The 21918-nt window shown below is 59.9% G+C and overlaps 1 protein-coding gene across 1 annotated transcript; it reads left to right on the top strand.

The window, feature by feature from the left end:
- Positions 1-1635: 1635 nt before the first annotated feature.
- ARHGEF40 (Rho guanine nucleotide exchange factor 40) lies at positions 1636-21826 on the top strand. The gene is made up of 25 exons (XM_029077933.2): positions 1636-2253; positions 4583-4780; positions 5419-6649; positions 6849-6959; positions 7049-7169; positions 11886-11997; positions 12148-12228; positions 12325-12441; positions 12562-12717; positions 12880-12995; positions 13362-13488; positions 13668-13790; positions 14421-14561; positions 15041-15533; positions 15570-15783; positions 15951-16185; positions 16493-16579; positions 17173-17400; positions 18119-18289; positions 18669-18846; positions 18979-19083; positions 19303-19452; positions 20013-20143; positions 21250-21304; positions 21387-21826. Exons 1-24 carry the CDS (start codon positions 2251-2253, stop codon positions 21289-21291), a joined length of 4671 nt encoding a protein of 1556 aa, XP_028933766.1. The 5' UTR covers positions 1636-2250; the 3' UTR covers positions 21292-21304; positions 21387-21826.
- The last annotated feature ends 92 nt before the right edge of the window (positions 21827-21918 follow it).

Genomic DNA, 21918 nt, shown 5'->3' with positions numbered 1-21918 from the left:
GTATATAACTGCCGAGAGGCTGGCTGGAGCGATGAATAAAGGGGACAAGTCAGAGTGATGCAGAAGGGAGTGGGAGAAGAGGAAAGGAGGGCTAAGCCAGAGAAAGCCTCTTGGAGGAGGTGTGCCTTCAGCAAGGCTTTGTGGTAGGGAAGAGTCACTGTATCTCAGATATGAGGAAGGAGGGCATTCCAGGCCAGAGGCAGGACATGGGCAAGAGGTCGACGGCAAGATAGGTGAGATTGAGGCACGGTGAGAAGGTTAGCATTAGAGGAGCAAAGTGTGCAGGCTGGGTTGTAGTAGTAGAGTGGAGAGGGGAGATAGGAAGGGGCAAGGTGATTGAGTGTTTTAAATCCAATGGTGAGGAGTTCTTGTTTGATGCAGAGGTGGATGGGCAACTACTGGAGTTTCTTAAGGAGTGGGACAACATGGCCTGAATGGGTTTTTTTACTGATTGATTGTGAGAGTCCTATCAATCAATCAATCAATCAATCAGTGTTTTTATGGAGCCCTTACTGTGCATTGAGCACCAAGTTCTTAGAAGAGAATGCTATAGTAAATACACATGATCTCTGCCTTCAAAGACCTTACAGTACACTGACTGAGGATGCTTCAGTAAGATGCTGTGTGGTGGAGGTGGGCTGAAGCAACAAGCCTGTAGAATTGAGAAGTGAAGGAAGTGGATGGCCGGCGGAGGCAGAGGGGATCGTCCCTGGGGAAGCTCACGTCTTGAAGAACCAGGGGGAAGAAGGGAGCTGGAGTGAGAATACCGAGACAACTTTGCTATTACACATTGATTGATGTTTGTGATTTGGGGGGGAGACTTGAACTCTCTCTCTTTACCGTTAGCCAAACTTTAAGTCTTTTTTCTCAGCTGGGGAGGGAGATCCTGGGTGCCACAACCCCTCCGCAGAGGGAAGAATTAGGAGTCGGGAGACGTCAGCAGCCCAGCTATTTGGGACCTGCCGAGAAGGGGAGCGCCAGACACCTCGCACTCCCACAACCTGCAGCAGCCTAAGCCGTAGAGGCACAGAATTGGCCAAAGAGGAGGATCCCTGTCATTCATTCAATTCATTTAATAGTATTTCTTGAGCGCTTACTATGTGCAGAGCACTGTATTAAGCACTTGGAATGTACAATTCGGCAACAGATAGAGACAATCCCTGCATAAAGTCGGATCGGTTTCATGGTACCAGCTGTGGATCCTCAGCTCAGGGCCCCAGCCCAGCGCAGCGCGGGGCAGTCCAGCCCTCTCCCCGTCCCGCGCGGCCGCAGCCCGTCCCCGTCCTCCCTCCCCTCCCCTCCCAATCCATCCCATCCCATCCCAGCCCAGCCCTCCCCCCGCCCGCGGCCGCCGCAGCCCGGCCCGGGCTTCCCTCCCATCCCAGCCCTCTTCCCGTCCCCCCCCTGCAGCCCCCGTCCCCGCCCCCGGCCCGGGGCCGGCAGGCAGCCCCTGCGCTCCGTCTTCCCGGAGCGCGGCCCGCAGCCCTCAGCCCTCCTCTCCCGGAGTCGTCGGCGCACAGAAGCCCCATTGTCCGAGCAGAAGAGAGACCAGAGGCCGGAGGCCCGTGGGCGGGAGCGGGGCCGAGGGAAGAGAGGGAGGGAGGAAGAGGGGCCTGACCCCCGGCTCCCCCAGCCCCCACCCCCTCCCTGCGCCAAGGAGAACCCGGAGCCGAAGCCCCAGGAGCTCGGGGCAGGGGGACCCGGGCCCCAGGGGCCTCCCCCGCCCCCAGACCCTCCGGGCAGCAGGGGCCCGAAGGAAGGGTCTTATCCTCACAGCCCCTCAAAAGAGAGGAGTCCCGGGCAGGGGGCCAGACTTCCCGGGAGGGAGCCGGGCCGGACTGCGGCGGAGGCTGCGGCGAAGGCTGCGGCGGGGCCGGCGGGGCGGGGCCCCGGGGCGGGGAGGGACAGGACCGGACCGGACGGGACCGGACGGGACGCAACGACGCCCATCGGACTCCCCCCTGCCGGGGCCCCGCGGCCTGGGAGCCGGAGGGAGGCCGGAGCCGGAGCCGGAGCCGGAGCCGGAGCCGGAGCTGTCCCCCGCACCAGTCCGACCTCCCGGGAGAGCCAGGGAAGGAGCCCGGCCAGCAGCAGCAGCAGCAGCAGCAGGAGGAAGAGGAGGAGGAGGGGGCGGGGGAGGAGAGAGGACGGAGCGAGGAGGGAGCGGAACAGAGGGGCAGGCGGCCCGCCTGGCCCCGCCCGGCCAGACCCGTGAACCCGGGCGACGCCGAGGCGCCGGGACCCGCAGTCATGGTGAGTTCTGGGCCTTGTTTCCCCCTGCCCCCCCTTCCCCCCCCCCAGGCGACCCCTAGTTCCCTCGGGCCCCTGGACCCTCGGCTTCCCGATTCCCAGTTCCTCGGACCCCCAGATCCCTGACTCCGCGGCCCCCCGGCCCCCGCGGCACTCGGCCCTCCCCCGCTCCATCTCCCCTCCCCGATTTTCCTTCTCGCTGGCTCTAGAAGGGGTGTGTGAGAGTGTGTGTGTGTCTGTGTGAGAGAGAGACAGAGAGAGAGATTTCACCTATGTCTCTGGAAACGTGTGAGCATCTGTCCACTTGTGTCTCTGTCTGGAAACGAACCCGTTGCAACTGGGGGCAGGTCTCACTCTGAGTGGGTGGATATCTCGGTGTCTGACTTGAGTGTACTGGTGCCTCCGGGTGTCTGACTTGGGGGTTCTGTGTGTCTCTGAGTTTTTAGGAGTTTCTGTGTGTCTCTGAGTGGGTTGATGTGTTGGAGTCTCTGTGTGTTTGAGTGGGTCTCTATGTGTCTTTGACTCTGAGCGTGTTGGTGTCTCTGCGTGCCTGACTTTGAGTCTCTGTGTCTCTGACTCCGTGCGTGTGTCTCCGACTGGATATGTAGGTGTCTCTGTGTGCCTGACTTCAGCTCCTTGTGTGTCTTTGACTCCGAGTGTGTCGGTGGGGCTCCGTGCCTGACTTTGAGTCTCTGTGTTTTTCTGACTCTGAGCGTGTTGCTCTCTGTGCATGTCTGACTTCAGCTCCCTGTGTGTCTTTGACTCCGAGCCTGTTGGTGTCTCTGTGTGACTTTCGGTCTCTGTATGTCTCTGAGTGTATTGGTGTCTCCGACTTTGGGTGTCCGTAGGTCTCTGTGTGTCTGACTGTGGGTCTCTGTGCCTCTGATTCTGTGAGAATCTCACTCTCTCTTTCTCTCTCCTTCCTTTCCCCCTCCCCCTCCGGGTCCTCTCATTATCTCTCCTTTTCCCCACCCCCACCCTCCTTCCCGACCTCCCTATAACTCCGCGTCCTCCCTCCGTCTCCCCATCTCCGTCGGTCCCCCAGGGAGGGTCCCCCAGCTCCGGTCCCGCGCCTTCCTCCCTGCGGGTCCGGTCTGTGGCCGCGGCCGCCCACGGGAGGGGCTGCGGCCCGGCCCGGCGCGGCCCGGCCCGGCCCGGCCCGGCCCGGGGCCGTGAGAACCGGCCCACCCGGAATGCCCGTTTCCAGCGCACCCTGGGCCGAGGGTCGGGGTTCGGGGGCGGCCCTCCCATCCGTCCCCCTGGGAACCAGCCGGGCCAGCTGGGCCGGGGAACGAGAGGGTCGTGGAGGGGGAGGGAGGGGGGAGTGGCCGGGGGCGGGTGGGCTGACCCCGCGGACGGGGGGTGGGGAGGAGGGGAGGAAAAACCCTGCGGGGGAGGGGGCGGCTGGAGGCCAGGCGGCGGTCGGACCGTCTGATGTGCGACACCCGCCCCCCCCGACTCCCCAGCTCAGCTCCTTCCAGCCGCTCCGACCCCTGCGCTCCCCTGGCAGCTCCGGGCCCTGGGGCCGCGCCTCCCCTCCCATTCCCTCCCATTCCCTCCCATTCCCTCCCATTCCCTCCCCTCCCCTCCCCTCCCCTCCCCTCCCCTCCCCTCCCCTCCCCCAGCGGCTTCCTGTGGGGGCGGGGGTGTTCGCAGCCGTGAGCTCACCCGCCCCTAATGGGTTGCAGCTGCCTCCGTGCCCACCCCCTTTTCCTCTCCCCCTCCCCGCTCCCAAATTCGCTCGCGGGGGGTCGGAGCCGCGCGCTCTCACGTGACCGAGCCGGGTTCCCCGATCCGATGTCCGTGTGTCCTCTGCTGGTCCGGATCGCCTATGTATATCTCCAGTCTGTCCAACTGACCTGGCTCTCTAGTGTTCCCCAATTGCCTGTGGGCGGTGCGTGTGTGTGTGTGTGTGTGTGTGTGTGAGAGAAAGAGAGAGAGGGAGAGATCCCTGTGTGTCGGGTCTGTCTGAGTTTCTGTCTGGGGATTTTCCGCCTGACTGTGAATTGCCTGTCTTGTCTGAGTGTCCCCCATCTGGATCCCTCGGATTCCCCGGCAGCCTGGGTGTCCCCTCTCTGTGAGTTGTCTGTCCGAATCCTCTCTGGGCATCCCGTGCCTATATAAATCCCCGGGAAATCTGTGTGGTTCTTGTCTGGGTATCTGTCCCCTGCTCATGCGTCTCCACCCCTGGCAGTCCCGACCCACGGAGGGCAGTCACCCCTCTCTCCCTCCCCTCCCCTCCTCCCCTGCCTCGCTTTCCCTCCCATCCCGGGGCAGACGCTGTGGGGCGCGGGCAGAAGTGGCCACTGGCTCCAGCCCCCTTTCCCCTCAGGAGCCAGAGCCGGTGGAGGACTGTATCCAGAGCACGCTGGCCTCCCTGTACCCGCCCTTTGAGGCCACGGCCCCCACACTCCTGGGCCAGGTGTTCCAGATGGTGGAGCGAACGTACGGTGAAGACGCGCTGCGCTATACCCTGGATTTCCTAGTGCCAGCCAAGCACCTGCTTTCTCGCGTCCAGCAGGAGGCTTGCGTGAGTTACAGCAGCTAGCGGGGCTGGAAGGGACCCCGGCTGAGTGTCAGCACCACCACTGGGGACTAACCTAGGCCTTGGGATCCCATCACCTGAGGTCTGAGGCAGGGACTCACCCAAATGCTAATAAACGAACGGGTCATGAGAGTCAAGCTAATCAATCGCACAGCCCGAGCCCTAACCCTGATCCTAACCCTATTCCTAGCCCTTTCCCTTCACCCTAGGCTTTTCCTAATCCCCTAGCCCAGATGACCAGATTAAAGAGGGTTGGGATGCATAGCCTGGGGGGAGGAGGTTAAAGTTAGGGCTAGGGCTAGGGTGAAGGGCAAGGCCAGGCAGCATCAGCCTTGGCCATTCCCTTCAGAACAGGAATCAGGCAGTTCAACCCAAATGAAACACACCCACGTGCCCCCGAACATCTAATGGACTGGGGGCGGGGTAGGTAATGGACAGATGGATGTGAGAGAGTATTGTGGGTCCCAGGACATTTTAGAAAGACAACAGGACAATAAATCCAAAATCAAGGTAGGCTTCTCTCTCCCATCTCCCCACCACCACCACCACCATCCATCTCTTGGCACTTCCCATCTCCCTCATCTTTTCCCATCTCTTGCCCCACTCTGTCTGTCTTCCCACAGGCCCAGTACAGTGGATTCCTTTTCCTCCACGAGGGCTGGCCACTCTGCCTGCACGAGAGGGTGGTGGTCCAGTTGGCCTCCCTGCCCTGGCAGCTGCTCCAGCCTGGCGACTTCTACCTCCAGGTCGTGCCCTCAGGGGCCCAGGCGCCCCACCTGGCACTCAAATGCCTGGCACCAGGGGGGCGGCAGGTGCAGGAGCTCCCAGTCCCTACAGATGCCTGTGCTTACCTCTTTACCCCTGAGTGGCTGCAAGGTATCAACAAGGACCGGACAGCTGGTCGTCTGACCACTTGCCTTCTGGCTGCCCCCGGAGGGATCCAGCGCCTGCCCTGGGCCGAGCTGGTTTGCCCACGCTTTGTGCACAAAGGAGGGCTCATGGTGGGGCACCTCCTGGGGCCCCCTCCCACCGAGCCCCTCAGCCCCCCGCCCCCAGAAGTCTTGGGGGCCCGCAGTCCCGGAGACGGACACAACGCGCCAGTCGAGACTCCAGAGGGGGAGTACGTGGAGCTTCTGGAGGTCACGTTGCCCGAGCGGGGGGCTCCCGGGACCATGAGGGAGCCCCCCAGCCTGGCCAGGACTCACACAGTTCCTCCCCGCAAGGGGACAGGGGGCAGAGTGCGGCACCGGCGGCACCGAGCATGGCTGCACCAGAGGGGTGTGACGGAGCCTCGAGGCCAGAGTGGGGCTCACCTCCTGGAGGAGGGCAGCGGCCAAGCCACCCCCAGCCTCCCGCTGCTGATGGTTGAACCTGCCCCCCGAGGGGAAGACCCCAGGCCCCCTGACCTTCCGACCCAAGCCCTGGTGGAGACGGAGTTAGAGGCTGCACCTGAGGGGCAGGAGAAAGAGGAGGAGGAGGCTGAAGGGGCCAAGGGGGATCAGAGCCAAGGGGATGATGATCTGCCTGGGACCCTTGAACCACCAATTAAAGAGAACAGGAGGAAGAATCAGGAAGCAGGGCAGGAATCCACAGGGAGCAGGGCTGGCAGCCCAGGGTGGGAGGGGGATAGAAGTCCCCCCAGCCCATCCCAGCCTGCCATCAGCTCTGATACCCCAAGGGAAGGCCAGCCCCCGGGGTCCAACCCAACCTGCGAGCTGTCCTGGCTGGAGAAGGGGGCACCGGAGCCAGAGAGAGAGAGGGAGGGGGAGTCCGGGACCCCTGCCAGTCCACAGCCTGCGGAGGAGGGAGACAGAGAAGCAGGGCCCAGTGGACAAAGTTTGGCTTCTATTGAAGGTGAGAGGGAGCAGAGTTCCAGAGAGGGATGGGGGCCAGGACCAGGAAGGGGAGGGAGCAAGGGAGGGAGGAAGGGAGGAGCCAGAGGATGGGGGGCTGTTGGGATGCAGAATTAGGGCTTTGGATTGGACGGCGGGGGGGGGGGGGGGTTAATGAAGGATCTAGGTCTCAGACCAGGCTCCACCTGAATTTATTCCAGCCCTGGCTCCTCCTCACTCAACTCCAGACTCCACAGTGACTCCAGACTCCCTCTCTGATGCCCCGGAAGTGAACTGGGACCTTCTGAGCTCCGGCCTCCTCCTGCTCACTGGTGAGGGACAGTGGGGAGGAGAAGCGGAAGTGACCCACAGGGAAGGGCGGGATGAGAACAGCTTATTCTCGCCTGCCTGGAGTCCACAGGTGGGGTAGACCAGAGTGGACGGGCCTTGCTGACCATCACTCCCCAGGACACCGCCCCTGAGTCCCAGCCCTCCCAAGAGGAGCTGAGTACCGCCCTCCGCTATTTCCACTCATTGCTCAGGTAACTGGAACTGACCCTGCTCCCTATCCTCAAACTGACCCTCTGTCTCCATGGACACTGACTCCTGCATCTACAGTCACTAAACCCTGACCCTGACCCTCAGGGCAACAGAACCCTACTCCTTCAGTCCCCTTACTCTCAGGATACCGACCTCCTGGCCACTAAGACACTGACCCTGCCACTTGTGTTATTGACTCCTAATTCTAAGATCACTGACCCAGGACTCTCAAAACACTGACCATCTCAATCTTTCTGTGGTGCTCTCTGAGCCCCCTGTGCTTGACCCATTTCTCCCAGCATTCTTGTCATTAACTCATTCATTTGCTCAGTGCCCTCCTGGCAGTAAGACATACCTCTCCTCTCTTAAACACCATCTTGCCACCGTCGCCTGAAAGGCAAGGGGCCAGAAATGGTGCACAACTCCTGGTATGCAAGATATTCACTCTCATTGGCAGGGTTGTCTTCGAACCAAAGCCTAACAGTTCTGGGAGGAGTGCACTTTACTGGGAACCTACTGAGTGCCAAGTGCCATATGGGGCACCAATTGTGTACTGGGGGCTTAGTAAATGCTGTGTGCTGCACTGGGCACCTACAGTGCCAAGTAGTAGTACGTATACTGATCATAGTATTTAATGAGCACCTACTGTGTGCAATCCACTGTACTAGGTGCCTGGAAGAGTACAAAAACAAGTGGCACATTATCCCTAGTCTATGAAGCTTCTAATCTAATAAGGAAGACAGACATAAATTACATCCATACAATGAGCACAAGAGGAAAAATCTTAATGCAACTGGTAATAGAAACAGTATGAAACTGAATAGATGAGTAAACGGATGGAATATGAATACCAATAGTAACATGAGTCAAAGGAGGCAGTAGGAATGACATGATCAAATGGGTCCATCTCCCCCATACTTAAAAAGCTCTCTCTCGAACCCAAGCCCCCTCCAGCTTTCGACCCATTTCCTTGCTCCCATTCCCAGACAAACCCTGGAGCAAGTTGTTTACACCCACTGCCCTTATGACCCCAGCAGCTAACTCACCCTTTCAGCCAATTAGACCATTGATGAATTGCTAGGGCATTCATCTATGGATGTGTACTCAAATTATTTATTTTGACCACTAGTTGCTGGTATTTTTATATGATGATGATGATGCCATTTGTTAAGCGCTTGCTATGTGCAAATAACTGTTCTAAACGCTGGGGGGATACGAGGTGATCAGGTTGTCCCACGTGGGGCTCACAGTCTTAATGCCCATTTTACAGTCGAGGTAACTGAGGTACAGAGAAGTTAAGTGACGTGCCCAAAGTCACACAGCTGACAAACGGCGGAGCCAGGATTTGAACCCAAGACGTCTGACTTCCCAGTTCGTGCCCTTTCCACTGAGCCACTTTGCTTCTCTATTTATATTTGTCTCCCCCGTTAGAGTGTAAGGTCCTGGTGAACTGGGAATGTGTCACTGTATTTCTGTGCTCCCCAACACCTAGCACGGTGTACTGCACCAAGTGGGCACTCAATAAATGCTACTACTACTACTACTCTCCCCAGCTTCAAAGCCTTACTGAAGACCCATCTCCTCCAAGAGACCTTCCCTGACTAAGCCCTCCTTTCCTCTTCTTCTACTCCCTTCTGCATCTCCCTGACCTACTCCCATTACTCATCCCCGCTCCCAACCCCACAGCACTTATGCACATAGCTGTAATTTCATTTATTTATATTAATGTCTCTTCCCCTCTATACTGTAACCTCATTTTGGACAGGGAAAGTGTCCATTGTATAGTTATATTGTACTCTCCCAAGTGCTTAGTACAGAGCTCTGCACAAAGTAAGCACTCAGTAATTATGATTGACTGACTGCTACTTACTCATTTTCTTCTTGGCCCACGACAGTCAGGTTTTCGACCCCTTCACTCCACAGAGGTTGCACTCTCTAAGGTTACCAGTGATCTCCTTGTAGCTAAATCCAATGGACCATACTCTGTCCTAATCCCCCTTGACCTCTTGACTGCGTTTAACACCATGGACCATTCCCTCCTCCTTGAAACCACTACCACACTTCAGTAGTACTGACACAGTACTGACCTAGTTCTCATCCTACCTCCCTGGCCACTCCTCCTCGGTTTCGTTCGCTGGCTCCTCTTCCACTTCTCATTCCTTAAACGGTATGCATCTCCCAAGTCTCTGTCCTGGACCACCTACTGTTCTCATAGAATACTCACTCTCTCTGGGAGGTCATTCGCTCACATGGCTGTGGATGACTCCCACATAAACCTCCCTAACCCTGAACTATCCTCTAACCTGTAATCCCGCATCTCTTCTTACTTCCAAGACATTTCCACCTGGATGTGCTGCCAGCATCTCAAATTCAACATGACTAAAAGTGACCTATTTATCTTCCCTTCTAAATCTACTCCTCTTCCCTAACTACCCCATCCCTGTCGATAACACCACCATCTTCCCGGACCCAAGAGCCCAAAACCCAGGCATCTATCTGACTTCTCACTGTTCTTCAATTCTCATTTTACTGCCAAATCCTGCAGATTCTTCCTTCACATCTCCTGGATTTTCCACTTCCTGTCCACTCAAACCACTTCTGTACTGGTAGGAGCTCTGGTCATATGATGGCTAGATTACTGTATTAGCCTCCTTGTTGCCTTCAGCCTCTCTTCTCTCCAAACTATACTATATGCTACATGCTACTGCTCCTGAAGCAACCCTCTGCCCACATCTCTCCCCCTCTCAAAACCTTCCACTGACTTTTCCACGTCAAGGATAAACTCCTCACGATTAGTTTTCAGGCTCTCCACTGACTCACCATGACAACCTTATATATCTGCTGTCATCATCTGCTACTCCCTGCCTCACTCTCTTTGCTTTTCCCAAGCTCAACTTTTAACTGTGCTTTGCTCTTGACTCTTCCCTCCTCCATCCCCCTGCTCATGTTCTTCTCCTGGCCTGTAATCAATCAATCAATCAATCAATGGAATCGAGCGCATACTATCTGCAGAGCAGAGTGCTTGGGAGAATACAACAGAGTTGGTGAACATATTCCCTGCCCACCAAGAGCTTACAGCCTAGAAGGGGGACAGATATAAAAATAAATTACAGTCATGTTCCTCAGTGCTGTCAGCCTGGAGGGTGGTGAATATCAAGTGCTTAAAGGATATAGATCCAAGTGCAGAGGCAACGCAGAAGGGAGAGGGAGTAGGGGAAATGAGGGCTTACTTTGGGAAGGCCTCTTGGAAAAAGTGTGATTTTAGGAGGGCTTTGAAGTTGGGGAAATTAGGTGGTCTGTTGTGTATGAAGGAGTAGACCAAAGGGAGGACCTGGGCAAGGGATCGATGGTGAGATAGATGGGAATGAGGTACAGTGAGGTGGTTGGCATTGGAGAAGTGAAGCATGTGGGTAAGAAATCAGCATGGTAAGATAGGTGGGGGTCAGCTGATTGAGTGCTTTAAAGCCAATGGAAAGGAGTTTCTGTTTGAATCGGAGGTAGAATGGGCAACCACTGGAAGTTTTTGAGGAATGGGGAGACATGAACTGAACAGTTTTAAAGAAAACTAATCTGGACAGCAGATTGAAGCAAGGACTAGAGTGGGGAGAGCCAGGAGGCAGGGGGGTTAGTGAGGGGGCTGATGCAATAGTCAAGGCAGGATATGATAAGTGCTTGATCAGCATAGTAGCAGTTTGGATGGAGAGGAGAGGGTGGACTTGAGTGTTATGTGTAGCTGAGCGGTCGAGGAGGATTAGGATGGAATAGGTTGTTGGATTTGGCAAGAGGAGGTCATTGGTGACCTCTGAGAGGCAGTTTCCATGGAATGAAGGGGGGAAAGCCAGATTGGAAGGGATCAAGGAGAAGAGAATGGGAGGAGAGGAAGTGGAGACAGCAAGTGTAGACAACTGGCTCGAGGAGTTTGGGAGAGAAGTCGTAGGTGGGAGATGGGGCAATAACTGGAGGGAGGTGTGGGAACAAGGGAGGATTTTTTTTTTAGGTTGGAGATACGTGAATATGTTGGAAAGCACTGTGGAGGAAAGCCATTGAAAAGTGAATGGCTGAAGATGGCAGGCAGAGAGAGAAGAAGGGAAGGGGCAAGTGATTTGATAAGCTGTGAAAGGATGAGGTCAGAGGCATAGGTGGAGTGCGTAGATTTTGAGAGGAAGTGGGAGATCTTTTCTTGAGATACTTCTGGAACTCCCTCCCTCCCCAAGTATAACAGACCCCAGTGCTCCCCATTCTCTGACAAGCCTTCCCCGATTAATTCCCAGCCTTCCAAGTCATGTAAGCTTACCCACCATCTCGAGCATTACTTTCATCCATCCTCCTTGTAGGCAGGGAATGTACCACTTCTCTGTTATGAACTGCCCAAGTGCTTAGTATGTCCCATAAGGTTTCAGTAACTGTTATTATTACTACTAGAGTAAAAACAATTAGTTAAGGAAAGCTTCCTGGGAGAGGTGGAGTTTCAGAAGGGCTTTGAAGATTGAGCGAGCTGTGGTCTGACAGATTTTAAAGGAGAGAGAGTTCCAGGCAGGGAAAAGTTCATGAGCAAGGGTCAGAGGTGAGAGTGGAGCATGAGGACCAGTTAGAAGGTGAGTTTGACAGGAGAGAAGAGCTCAGGGAGTAGTCACTGACCTTGCCTCCCTCGGACCCTGCCCCCGCCCCCCCATCTCCAGAGGGAAGACAGTCCCATTAACCCTTTTGTTCCCAAACAGATCAGAGCTGCAGGCAGGGGGGCTGTCGGTGCTGCTGGACTTGCGCTGCCCTGCTCACCATCCTCCCCTTCCCCTGCCCCCTGGCCTCATTCCTGCCCTGCGGGACCTCCAGGTACACTCTCCCCCTTGGTCTGCCCCACAGTTCTGGGACTCCCCTCCTCCCCTCCAGGTACGGTCTCCTCCCCGGCCCTCCCCACAGCTCTGGGACTGTCCTTCTCCCCTCAGGCCTTCAGGCTCCTCTCTCACCTCGATCTCTCCCTAGGGCTCTGGGGACCCCGCACTCATCCAGCGGCTGCTGATCCTGACCCAGGGTGACCCTCCCACTGACCTTGCTGACCTCCAGGTGTGATCCACGGTGGGGGAGGCTGGCCGAACCGGCGCACTGGCTACCCGGAGTCCGAGGAGTCACTGGCCACTGACCATTCTTCATCCACAGCAGGAAGCTGAGCTGCTGTTGGAGAGTGACCTCTCGAGTCTGCTGGAGCAGGAGGAACAGCTGTGGGGCTTGAAGGGGCGCAGGGACCTCTCTCCCCAGGCCTGGGCAGAGATTCACCGGGTGAGGGTCCCCTTCTCCTGCCCCGTCCCACCCCCCTGCCCTGAGGCCTCGGCTCCAGGGAAAGGAGGCTCCGGGGGTCCCGGCGACTCCGCGGGTCTCAGTGCCTCTCTTCGACGCCAGGAGGTGGCGCTGCTGAGCCAGTTGTGCCGAGAGGTTCTGCTCTCCGTGCGAGGAGCCATCGAGGAGCTGGAGAGAGATGGGGCCACCCAGCCTGAGAAGGAGGAAGAGGAGGAGGAGGAGAAGGAGGAGGAGGAGGAGGAGGAGAAGGAAGAGGAGGTGAGGAGTGGGCTAGGAAGGAGCAGGAGCAGAGGAGGGCTAAGGGATCGGAGCCTGGAAAGGGACGGGAGGGGAGAGTGGGTGTGAAGAGGACAGTCATCGTGGCAATGCCAGGGAAGAAGAGCGAAGGAGCCGGCCCAGCTCTCTCCCCCAAACCCTTAGGAGATGTTGGGGCCCCTGGAGCCACTGAGGAAGCTCCTGGCAGATCCCAGACTGGCACAGCTACAACGGGAGGGAGGGTCCACCCTGATGAAGCTGCGCATGACCCACAGCAGCAGGTGAAGGGGCATGGGGCGGGAGCAGGGATGGGAGAGGGGCGTTAAGAGGACAGGAGAGAAGGAGAGGACGGGGGGAGGGGAGAGGGAAGAAGTAAGCCAGCAGAAAAAGAGGAAGGGCAGAGGAGCGGGAGGAGCACGGGAAGAGAGAGAGGGATGGGAGGAGCGAGGGGAGGAGGGCAGGAGGAGAAGGAAAGGCGGCGGGGAGGAAAGGAGGTCGGGTTGGGGGAGGGAGGGGAATTGGGCGGGGGCGAGGGGGGAAGGAGGGCGGGAGGGGTGGGGTCCGTCGACCGAGGAGTGGGGAGGGGAGGGCCGGGGGGTGAGGAGGAGGGGTCCCAACGGCCTGCCCGCCCCCCTCCCCTCTGGCAGCGTGGAGGGCTCGGCCCCAGCCGTTCTGTACCAGGAGGTGGACGAGGCCATTCATCAGCTCGTGCGCCTCTCCAACCAGCACCTGCAGCGGCGGGAGCGGCGGGAGCGGCGGCAGCGCCAGTGGCGGGTGGGTTGCGGGACGCTGGGTGCCCCAGCCCCCGGCCCCAGCCCCCGGCCCCAGCCCCCGGCCCCCCCGGTCTCCTCCCTTCCCCCGGCCCCCGCCCCAGGTCGGGCGGGCCGTTGGCGGCTTCCCCATCCGACCTGGTCCTCTCTCTCCCCGGGCCGTCCCTCCCGCCCCCACGCCAGGCCCTGCGGTGGCTGCGCGGCCCCGGCGAAGAGAAGCTGCTGGGCTTCGGGGAGCTGGGAGACTCGCTGTCCAGCTTGCAAGAGGCGGAGGTGCGGTTCCAGGCCTTCAGCGCAGAGGCCCAGGTGAGCTGGGGGAGCCCTGGGGAGAGGGGAAGAGGGAGGGACCACGATGAGCGAGCGGGTCGTGGGAGAGAGGCTGGGGTGCAGGGAGCAAAATCCAGCCCCTGCCGTGGCCGGGTAGTCTTCTCCCGGCCACGACACAGAGCCAGGCCAGGACCCAGGCCAGGACCCAGAGCCTGCGTGCAAGCGGATTCACTGGATGGGGAGCGGAAACTTTCCTATTTCCGGCCCAACGTGAAGGGGACGGGGGCAGGGCTCTCCCCTCGGGACCGGGGGGAGGAATCGCTGGCCCCGCTTGAGCTTTCCCCTCTGTCCCCTAAAAGCGATCCGGGGAGTGGTCGGGGGAGCGGGCCGGGAAATCTGCCATCTATCCCGGGGAGCGGGGCTTCTCCCCTCTGTCCCGAGGAGGGTGAGAAATGCCCCCGCTGTCCCGGGGCCCTGGGAATGGAGTAGGGAGGGGCCCAAGCCTGGGGACCTGTGGCTGAATCCAACACCGTCCTAGACTGTAAACTTCTTGTGGGAAGGGAACGAGCCTAATCTATTATAGTGTACTCTCCCAAGCGGTTCGTACGGTGTTCCGCACACAGTAAATGCTCAATAAATACGATTGATTGATTGATTGACTGTCCTCAGGAGCAGCTAACCCAGGCAAGGTCGTCCCTGCCCCTGGAGGACCTGGCTACTCAGCAGTCGCTGGAGGACTTTGAGCAGCGGCTGGAGCAGACGGAAAGCAACCTGCACCGTGCTCTACGCTTGCACCGCTTTTTCCAACAGGTGGGCTCCCCCGGCGTTTCGTCCCCTCATTCCACTCCACCCTGTCCCCCCTTTCCCTGTCTTCTTCCCCATCTCCTCTGCCCCTACCCCCACGCCCTTCATCCTCAGCCTTCCCTGGGGGAGGGGAGAAAGGGCTTGACCAGAAGAAGATGGGCAGCTAGTGGGGAGGGCGTCTTATGTACCGAACGGGGAAGGGAGGGAGGGAGGGAAGGGGAGAAGGGAGCCACCGGGGAGAGGAGCCGGCAGGGAGGGAGAGGAGCAGGGAAGGAGAAGAGCAGAAAGAGAGCGGGGTGACAGAGAGAGCAAAGAAGGGAAGGAGGGAGAGAAGCTGAGAGAGGGAGAGGAACCGAAAGGGAAGGAGAGAAGCTGGGAGGGAAGCAGGGAGGTCAAGAGGGAAGGAAGGAGGGAAGAGGGTTGGGGGAGCCCCAGCATCACTTCTCCAATCTCAACCCCTCTTGTCTCCACGCTCCCCTCTGCAGGTCCACCAGTGGGCCGACGAGGGTGCCGCCCGGATCGCAGGGGCAGGGCCGGGGCCCGGGGCAGGGGCAGGGGCAGGGGCAGGGGCAGGGGCAGGGGCAGGGGCAGGGGCAGGGGCAGGCAGGGGCGCCCCGGAGCCCAGCGCGGGAGCCTTCCAAGAGATGCGGGCCCTGGCGGTGGAGCTGGGGCAGCCGTCCGCCCTGCGGGAGTGGGGCCGCTGCCGAGCCCGCTGCCGGGAGCTCAGCCGCTGGACGAGCCCCGAGCGGGCGCGGCGCGGGGCCGAAGCGGAGGCCGGACCCTGGGGGCAGCGGCGCGGGGGGCCGGGCCGGCGGCGGCGAGCGGCCCCCAAGCCCGGCCAAGGGAACCCCCGGCCCGACACCCCCAGCCCCGCCAGCAGTCTCAGCTCCTTGCTGGGCTCCGGCAGCCCCGAGAGCCCCGAGAGCCCCCCGGCCCCGGCCCCGGCCCTGCCGCCCCGGGGGGCCTGCGGGGAGGACAGTGAGGAGGAGCGGGAGCAGGAGGAGGAGGAGGAAGAGGAGGAGGAGGCGGCGGAGGGGGCGGTGTCACTGGGGGGCTCCCGAGGGCAGCCGCCCCGCACGGTGCTGATCCGCGGCTTGGAGGTCAGCAGCACGGAGGTCGTGGACCGGACCTGCTCGCCCCGGGAACATGTGCTGCTGGGCCGGACGGGGGTCCCCGAGGGGCCCGCCGGGGGCGGCACCCCCATCCTGGAGCGAAAACGCAGCCTCGGGTGAGCACCTCGACCCAAACCCGAGCCCTTAACCCCCAGGGCCCGGACCCCGAACCACAGCGACCGCCCATCTCTCGTCCCCACTCCCTGCCCTCCGGCCGTCGGCCCCAGAGGCCAGCGGGTGACCCCCGGCCCGGCCCCGCCCCGCCCCGCCCTTATGCCCGCAGAGCGCAGCAGCGACTGCTGGCCGAGCTCCTGTCCTGGGAACAAGAGTACGTGTGTGCCCTGGGCGAGCCCCTGGCCCCCGCGGGCCTTGAGCTGAAGGCGGAGTCGCGGGAAAAATGGAACGCCTTGCTGGGGGCCAGGGAACGACTCCACAGATTCCACCGGCTCCACTTCCTCCCGGAGCTGCAGGGCTGCGCTGCCCGGCCCCTGCGGGTGGGAGCCTGCTTCCTGCGCTACGTAAGTGCCCCCGACCCCCGACCCCCGACCCCCGACCGAGTCTCCATTCGGCCCCGCCTCACTGCAATAGAACTCTCCTCTCCCCTTCCCCAACCCCCTACGACCCATCTTCCCCGCCTCTTTCACCCTAGAACCCAGATCCCGGATCCCTCTCAGCCTCAGCTGCATCTCTTACCCCAAGTGACCCTGGTGGCACCTTGGTTGTCCCCCCCGGAATCGCCCCTCCTCACGTTCCCCTCTCCTTTAACCCCTTCCCCCGGCCCTTACGTTAAGCCCGGGCCCTTTGCCTCCTTCCGCGCCTGGGCAGGGGGACCAGTTCAGCCTGTACACCCAGTACATGAAGCATCGGCACGAGTTGGAGACCAGACTGGCAGCCCTCAGCACCCCCACCAAGGTGATCTCCCTCCCCGGCGCCCCGTTCCTTCTCCAGTGCCCCGTTCCTTCCCCACCAAGGTGATGCCCCGCCCCGTTGCCTCTTTTCTTCCTAAAGGTGATCCCTCTCCCAATGCCCTGTTTCTCCCCCATCAAGATGACCCCCTTGCAGTGCCCCATCCTTCCCCCACCAAAGTGGTAACCCACCCCAATGAAGGGGACCCTCCTCTCCACCCCCAACCCCCTCCCCCGCTAAGGTGATCCTTTGGCTCTCAGCACCCCTTCCCCTAAGGTGCGGCCAATGCTGCCCCCCACCCACACCCACACACCTGAGAGCAGATCCAGGATCCTCACCCCCAGCTGAACCTAAACAAGGTTCTCTGAACCCCTCCCACCGAAGTATCAAGACCTGTGCATGACCGCTTGGGAGGGGTTAACCTCTGAATTGGCCCTCGCTCCTTCTGACAAGATTGGGGAAGCCGCCCACCCCGAGACTCCCAGGCCCATCCACCTAGGCCCCTTTGTCCCCTTCCCAGCAACCCTCTCTCCCTCCTTCCCTCGGTCCATTTTCCCTGAGGGGCTGTGGAGATGACCTCAGACTTCCTCCGATCCCAGGGTTCCGGTCCCAGCGGTACCAGCGAGGGCTGCCCCTCGCCCTGGCCCCTTCAGCGACCCCTGGAACAGCTGGGTCACTATGGGCGGCTGCTGCGGGAACTGCTTCAGGAGGCGGGGTCCGAACGGGGGCCCGAACGCCAGGCCCTGGCAGCGGCCTTGCAGTTGCTGCAGGATCAGGAAGAGGAAGGACACAACCTGCTAGCTGTGGAGGCCGTGCGAGGCTGCGAGGTGACGTTGCCCCCACCTTGGCTGGGACCCACCCTGCCTGCCTGCCTGCCTCCCTCTGGGCCCCGGCCCCAGTCTAACCACCCTGACCCCGGTCTGCCCCACCCCGCCCACTGCAGCTCCTGCCCCAACACCCGCCCCCGCCCCCTAGCATGCTTGACCCAAACCTGGCTCAAACCCTCTCTCCCTCTGACCCTAATGCACGCTTGCCCCTGAACCTAAGCCTAAACTTTCAACCCTGCCTTTTCACTCTCTCTAACCCTGCTCTACTCCAATGGCCCCCAGCGTGGTTCACCTAAACCTCATCTCAGATTGGTTTACCTAACCTAGATGTCACCTAGACTCAATGCCACCCATCCCCCCTTCCCATCCTCTGTCCTGCCGGATTACTATTTGATATTTGCCCCATCTCAGCCCCCCGGCACTGCTCTACACATCCTTACACTCTGCCATTTTCCCTATCTGTAATGTATTTTAACGGTCATCTCTCTGATCTGTACTGTAAGCTCTTTGTGGGCAGGGATAGTGTCTACGAACTCAATTGCATCGTATTTTCCCAAGGACACAGTAGAGTCCTCTGCACACAATGCAGTGCACGGAAGAGTCCTTGGCCCACTGTGGAGAACACTGTAGTGAGCACTTGGGAGAACACAACTGAGTTAGTAGAACACACACACACACACACACACACACACGCACACTCACTGTCCCCGCTCCATAGGTGGACCTGAAGGAGCAGGGCCCCCTGCTGCTCCGTGACACCTTCACCGTGCTCTGTGGCCGTCGGAAAAGCCTCCGCCATGTCTTCCTCTTCGAGCACCTGCTCCTCTTCAGCAAGCCCAAGGGTGCCGAGGGCAGCGCCGGCCCCTTCGTCTTCAAGCAGGCCTTCCAGGTGCCTTCAGCTGATCGGACCAGAAACCCACGGCCCCCGACAGCGACGCAGGCTGCTCGAGAGCCCAGGCCTGCTCTAGGTCCCGGGTGGGCGATTCAGCGGCTGATCTGAGTTGTGGGTCACCCAGGGAGAGGGGTCCTGGGTGGGGTGAGGAGCAGACTTCGGCCAGGGACGGGGAGGGGGCTCCAAGCCACTGTCAGAGGTAGCAGGGGACAGAGCGCCTCCCCAGGGCCAGCTTGACTCCGGCCTCCCCACCGTCCCTTCCATGAGGACCCGTGAGGTCCCAACCGGTAGGCTTCCAAGGGTGGGGCTCCCTGCTCCAGTCCGGCTCCTCCTCCTCTTCCTTCCCTCACCCTTCCCTCACACTCGTCCCCGGCAGACGGCTGACATGGGGATGACCGAGAACATCGGTGACACCGGGCTCTGCTTTGAGCTGTGGTTCCGCCGCCGCCGCTCCCGGGAGGCCTACACGCTGCAGGCCGCCACTCCGGAGCGCAAGCACAAGTGGACGTGTGCCATCGCCCAGCTGCTGTGGAGACAGGCGGCCCACAGCAAAGGTGAGCAGGGGAGGGCCTCCAGGCGAGGTGGTGCAGAGAGGGCAGGGGGCAGATACCCTGGAGACCAGAAGGGTGGGAAAACAACCCAGGGCAGGGTTGGGGGCCAGGGCAGATAAAGCCTTGTTTTCCCAGATATCCGGGTGCAGCAGATGGTTTCCATGGGCCTTGGAAACAAACCATTCTTGGACATCAAGGCCCTTGGGGAGCGAACGCTGAGCTCGCTGCTTACAGGGAGAGGTGAGGGGAAGAGTCATAAAGGAGGCGGGATGCAGGAAGGATGGAGGGAGGGAGAAGGGGCAGGAGCGGGTTTAAGGCAAAAGGGTGGGGAGAGAATGGGCTGTATAAAGCGGGTGGCAGACACTCTCCAGGGTCAGGGGAGAACGGGCTGCATGAAGGGGGTGACAGTCAGTCTCCAGGGTGAAGGGGGGCCCCAGTCCAACTAGCCTGTCCTCACAGCCGCCCGCACCCGGGCCTCCGTGGCCACTCCGTTCTGTGAGCCCACCAGCCCCTCTCCACCGGGCCTCTCCCCGGGCTCCTGCTCGCTGCCTGCCCGTATCGAGGAGGCGACGGCGGCATGGGAACTGGACGTCCAGCACATCTCACTGGGTGAGGATCCCCTCCATCCTCCGGAGCCCCCATACAGGCTGGACACTGCCTCCTCTTAGCCGGTGGTGGCCGAGGACATGTGCTGATGTTAAGGAACCTACATCACGGTTGCTAGGGTAGCCCTCGGAGCTGTCTGCGGCTAGGGAATTGCTATGTTGACACCTCAGCTTCTTAGGATTGTTCCATCTTGGTTGCCCAGCAATCCTCACAGCTTCCTGTTGTTTCCTCCCTGCCTGCTAGAACTTCCTGTCCCGGGGGGGAGGAACTGCCTGCTCCAGGGTGGCTGGGGTGAGGAGGCTTATGTATGGCTTCCCGATGCTCCAGATTTTGGGGTCTTTTCCAGTCCCGATCGATCGATCAGTCGTGTTTCTTGAGCTCTTGCTCTGTGCAGGGCCCAGTACTAAGAACTTGGAAGAGCTCAGTGGAAATAGCAGGCACGATCCTGCAGTCTGGGGACGCTGACCCTCTGGGGGGGTGGGGGTCCACCCGTCTGTTCATCGGCCAGCCTTTCCAACTGTCCATTTGCCTGTAGCTGCCTCCCTCGTTTCTCCTTCCTCCAGCCTCTGAATCATCCAACACGTCCGGGGGCACCCCTCCAGGCTCAAGGAACATCTCCAGGACCCGGGACCCCCACCTGGGCGGCAGCCCCCAAGCCCAGGCAAACAACGTGGCCTTAAGGATGCCCTGGCCGGTGAGTTCCTGAGGGGAGGGGGCTTCCAGAGTCACTAGGCTCAGAATCACCAATCTGAGCTCTGACCAGCCAGGACCCGGAAGCCACAAAGAAGGGGAAAGTTGAGGGAGAAGGAGAGAAGATAACCAGAGTTTACCGAAAAGGGACCGAAGTTTACCAAACTATGAAAGGGGTGGATAAGGTAAACACGGATTTGTTGTTCACCAAATCGAACCCACTGGGACAAGGCGTGGCCCAGGTTAGAAGGTTCCAAAAGAGGAAAAGGAAACGCTTCTTCATGCGGTGGGGACAAGCCCACAGACCTCATTCCCATAGGAAGCTGCACAGGAGGGCAGGCTCAAGAGTTTCAAAGAAGATTTGACTAAATTCACAGAGGAGAGGCCCAGTATGGGCCAGAGGGCTTTAGAAGGCACCCGATGCCTCCGCCGGTGAATTCTTGGGGCTGGATGGACTGCGGGCCTAGCTCCTAACAGCCTCTGGGACTGAGGAAACCAACATGAGGGACATGGGGAAAGTCAGGTCTGGAGGGACAGGAAGGGCAGGGGGCCACAGCTGTTGAAGGAGAGATAGAACTAGGCAGAAATGGTGGTTTTAGGAAGAAAACCCAGCTAGAGGGTGAAATGGTAATGAGGAAGGTAGAAGAAAGACCTGAGGAGAGTTTGCAGAGCTGGGAGGTGGGAATCCAAGCTGAGAAAGGAGAAGGAAAAATGAGGGAGGAGGGAAACAAGCCGAGAAGGAAACACAGGTTGCTGTTGGGTGGTTCAAAGCTGATGAGAGGGAGACGAATTGGAGGATGAAGCAAAGCTCTGAAGGAAGAGCTTGGGGAGAAGTCTGATTTGGGGAAAAAAAGAGAAACTGAGACTGAAAAAAAGGAGAGCCTAGGTAGGAATGGAATGGGGAGGCGCCAGAGCTGGAGAGCTGGTGAATCTATGGAGCAAAGCAGAGGAGAGTCCTATTCATGAGGACTGCCAGGAGGAGGAGAGTTTCAGGAAGGTGGAATTGGACTTGCAGGGGTGAGGAGGGGCGCAGTCCAAGACCTCATCAGACGAGAGGGAACCAGGGTGGTCATTCCCCCCGCCCCACCTTACCCCTGCCTCTTTCTCCAGGGCCACAGTCGCACCTCCAGCGACCCCATCACCCCGCTGTGACCTGGAGCCTGAGGTGAGTCCCCCTCCACTCTCTGGCTCTTCCTTCCCCTCTGGCCTCGGGCCCCTCTCACCCCGCTCTCGGCCTTGTCTTCCAGAGGAGAGCAGGACCGAGCCTCCGCAGGCATCGTCACCGGTCGTGGCAGGGGCTGAGAGAATCCGCGACCTGGATGGGCCATGCCATTCCACATCTTCGACTAGGGCACGGCGGGCGCGCGCATTCTCTTATCCCCCTCCCACCCCCGCCGCCTAGGTGCCTTCTCTCCCCCACCCCCATCCCCCTTTAGAGCAGGGCTGACTCTCTCACCTCTGCCTCGCCCCGGTGTCCCAAACCTCCTTCTGGACAATCTGCCCCTCTCCCCCTCCCCAACGTAGTCTCTCTCTTTCTCTCTCGAACCATGGGACCCAGAGAGTTACCGAAAACCGAACTATGCAAACGACCGAGGGTAGGGGATGAGGTGGGGGGGGGGGGGCTTCCTCCGTGTAACTTCTCCCCAAAAACTCCGTTGGGAAATTAAATCTGTCGACCGACCGGCGAGCCCGCAGCCGGGGTGCCCCCGTGTGTCGGCAGGAGGGAGGGATGTCGGGCCTCGGGCGTTTCTCCTCCAGGGCGGTTGGAGGGAGCCGGGC

Source organism: Ornithorhynchus anatinus, chromosome 13 (assembly GCF_004115215.2).
Source record: "Ornithorhynchus anatinus isolate Pmale09 chromosome 13, mOrnAna1.pri.v4, whole genome shotgun sequence".
NCBI classification, from domain to species: Eukaryota; Metazoa; Chordata; class Mammalia; order Monotremata; family Ornithorhynchidae; genus Ornithorhynchus; species Ornithorhynchus anatinus.
Note: the sequence above shows the minus strand (reverse complement) of the source record. Positions and strands in the feature narration are given on the sequence as shown.

Bases quoted from the DNA above. Each gene is read 5' to 3' on its own strand.
- ARHGEF40 (XM_029077933.2), top strand. The intron at 14,562-15,040 runs GTGGGCTCCCCC...TCCCCTCTGCAG, and splicing joins TGCACCGCTTTTTCCAACAG to GTCCACCAGTGGGCCGACGA. The intron at 15,534-15,569 runs GTGAGGAGGAGC...AGGAGGAGGAAG, and splicing joins GGGGGCCTGCGGGGAGGACA to AGGAGGAGGAGGCGGCGGAG.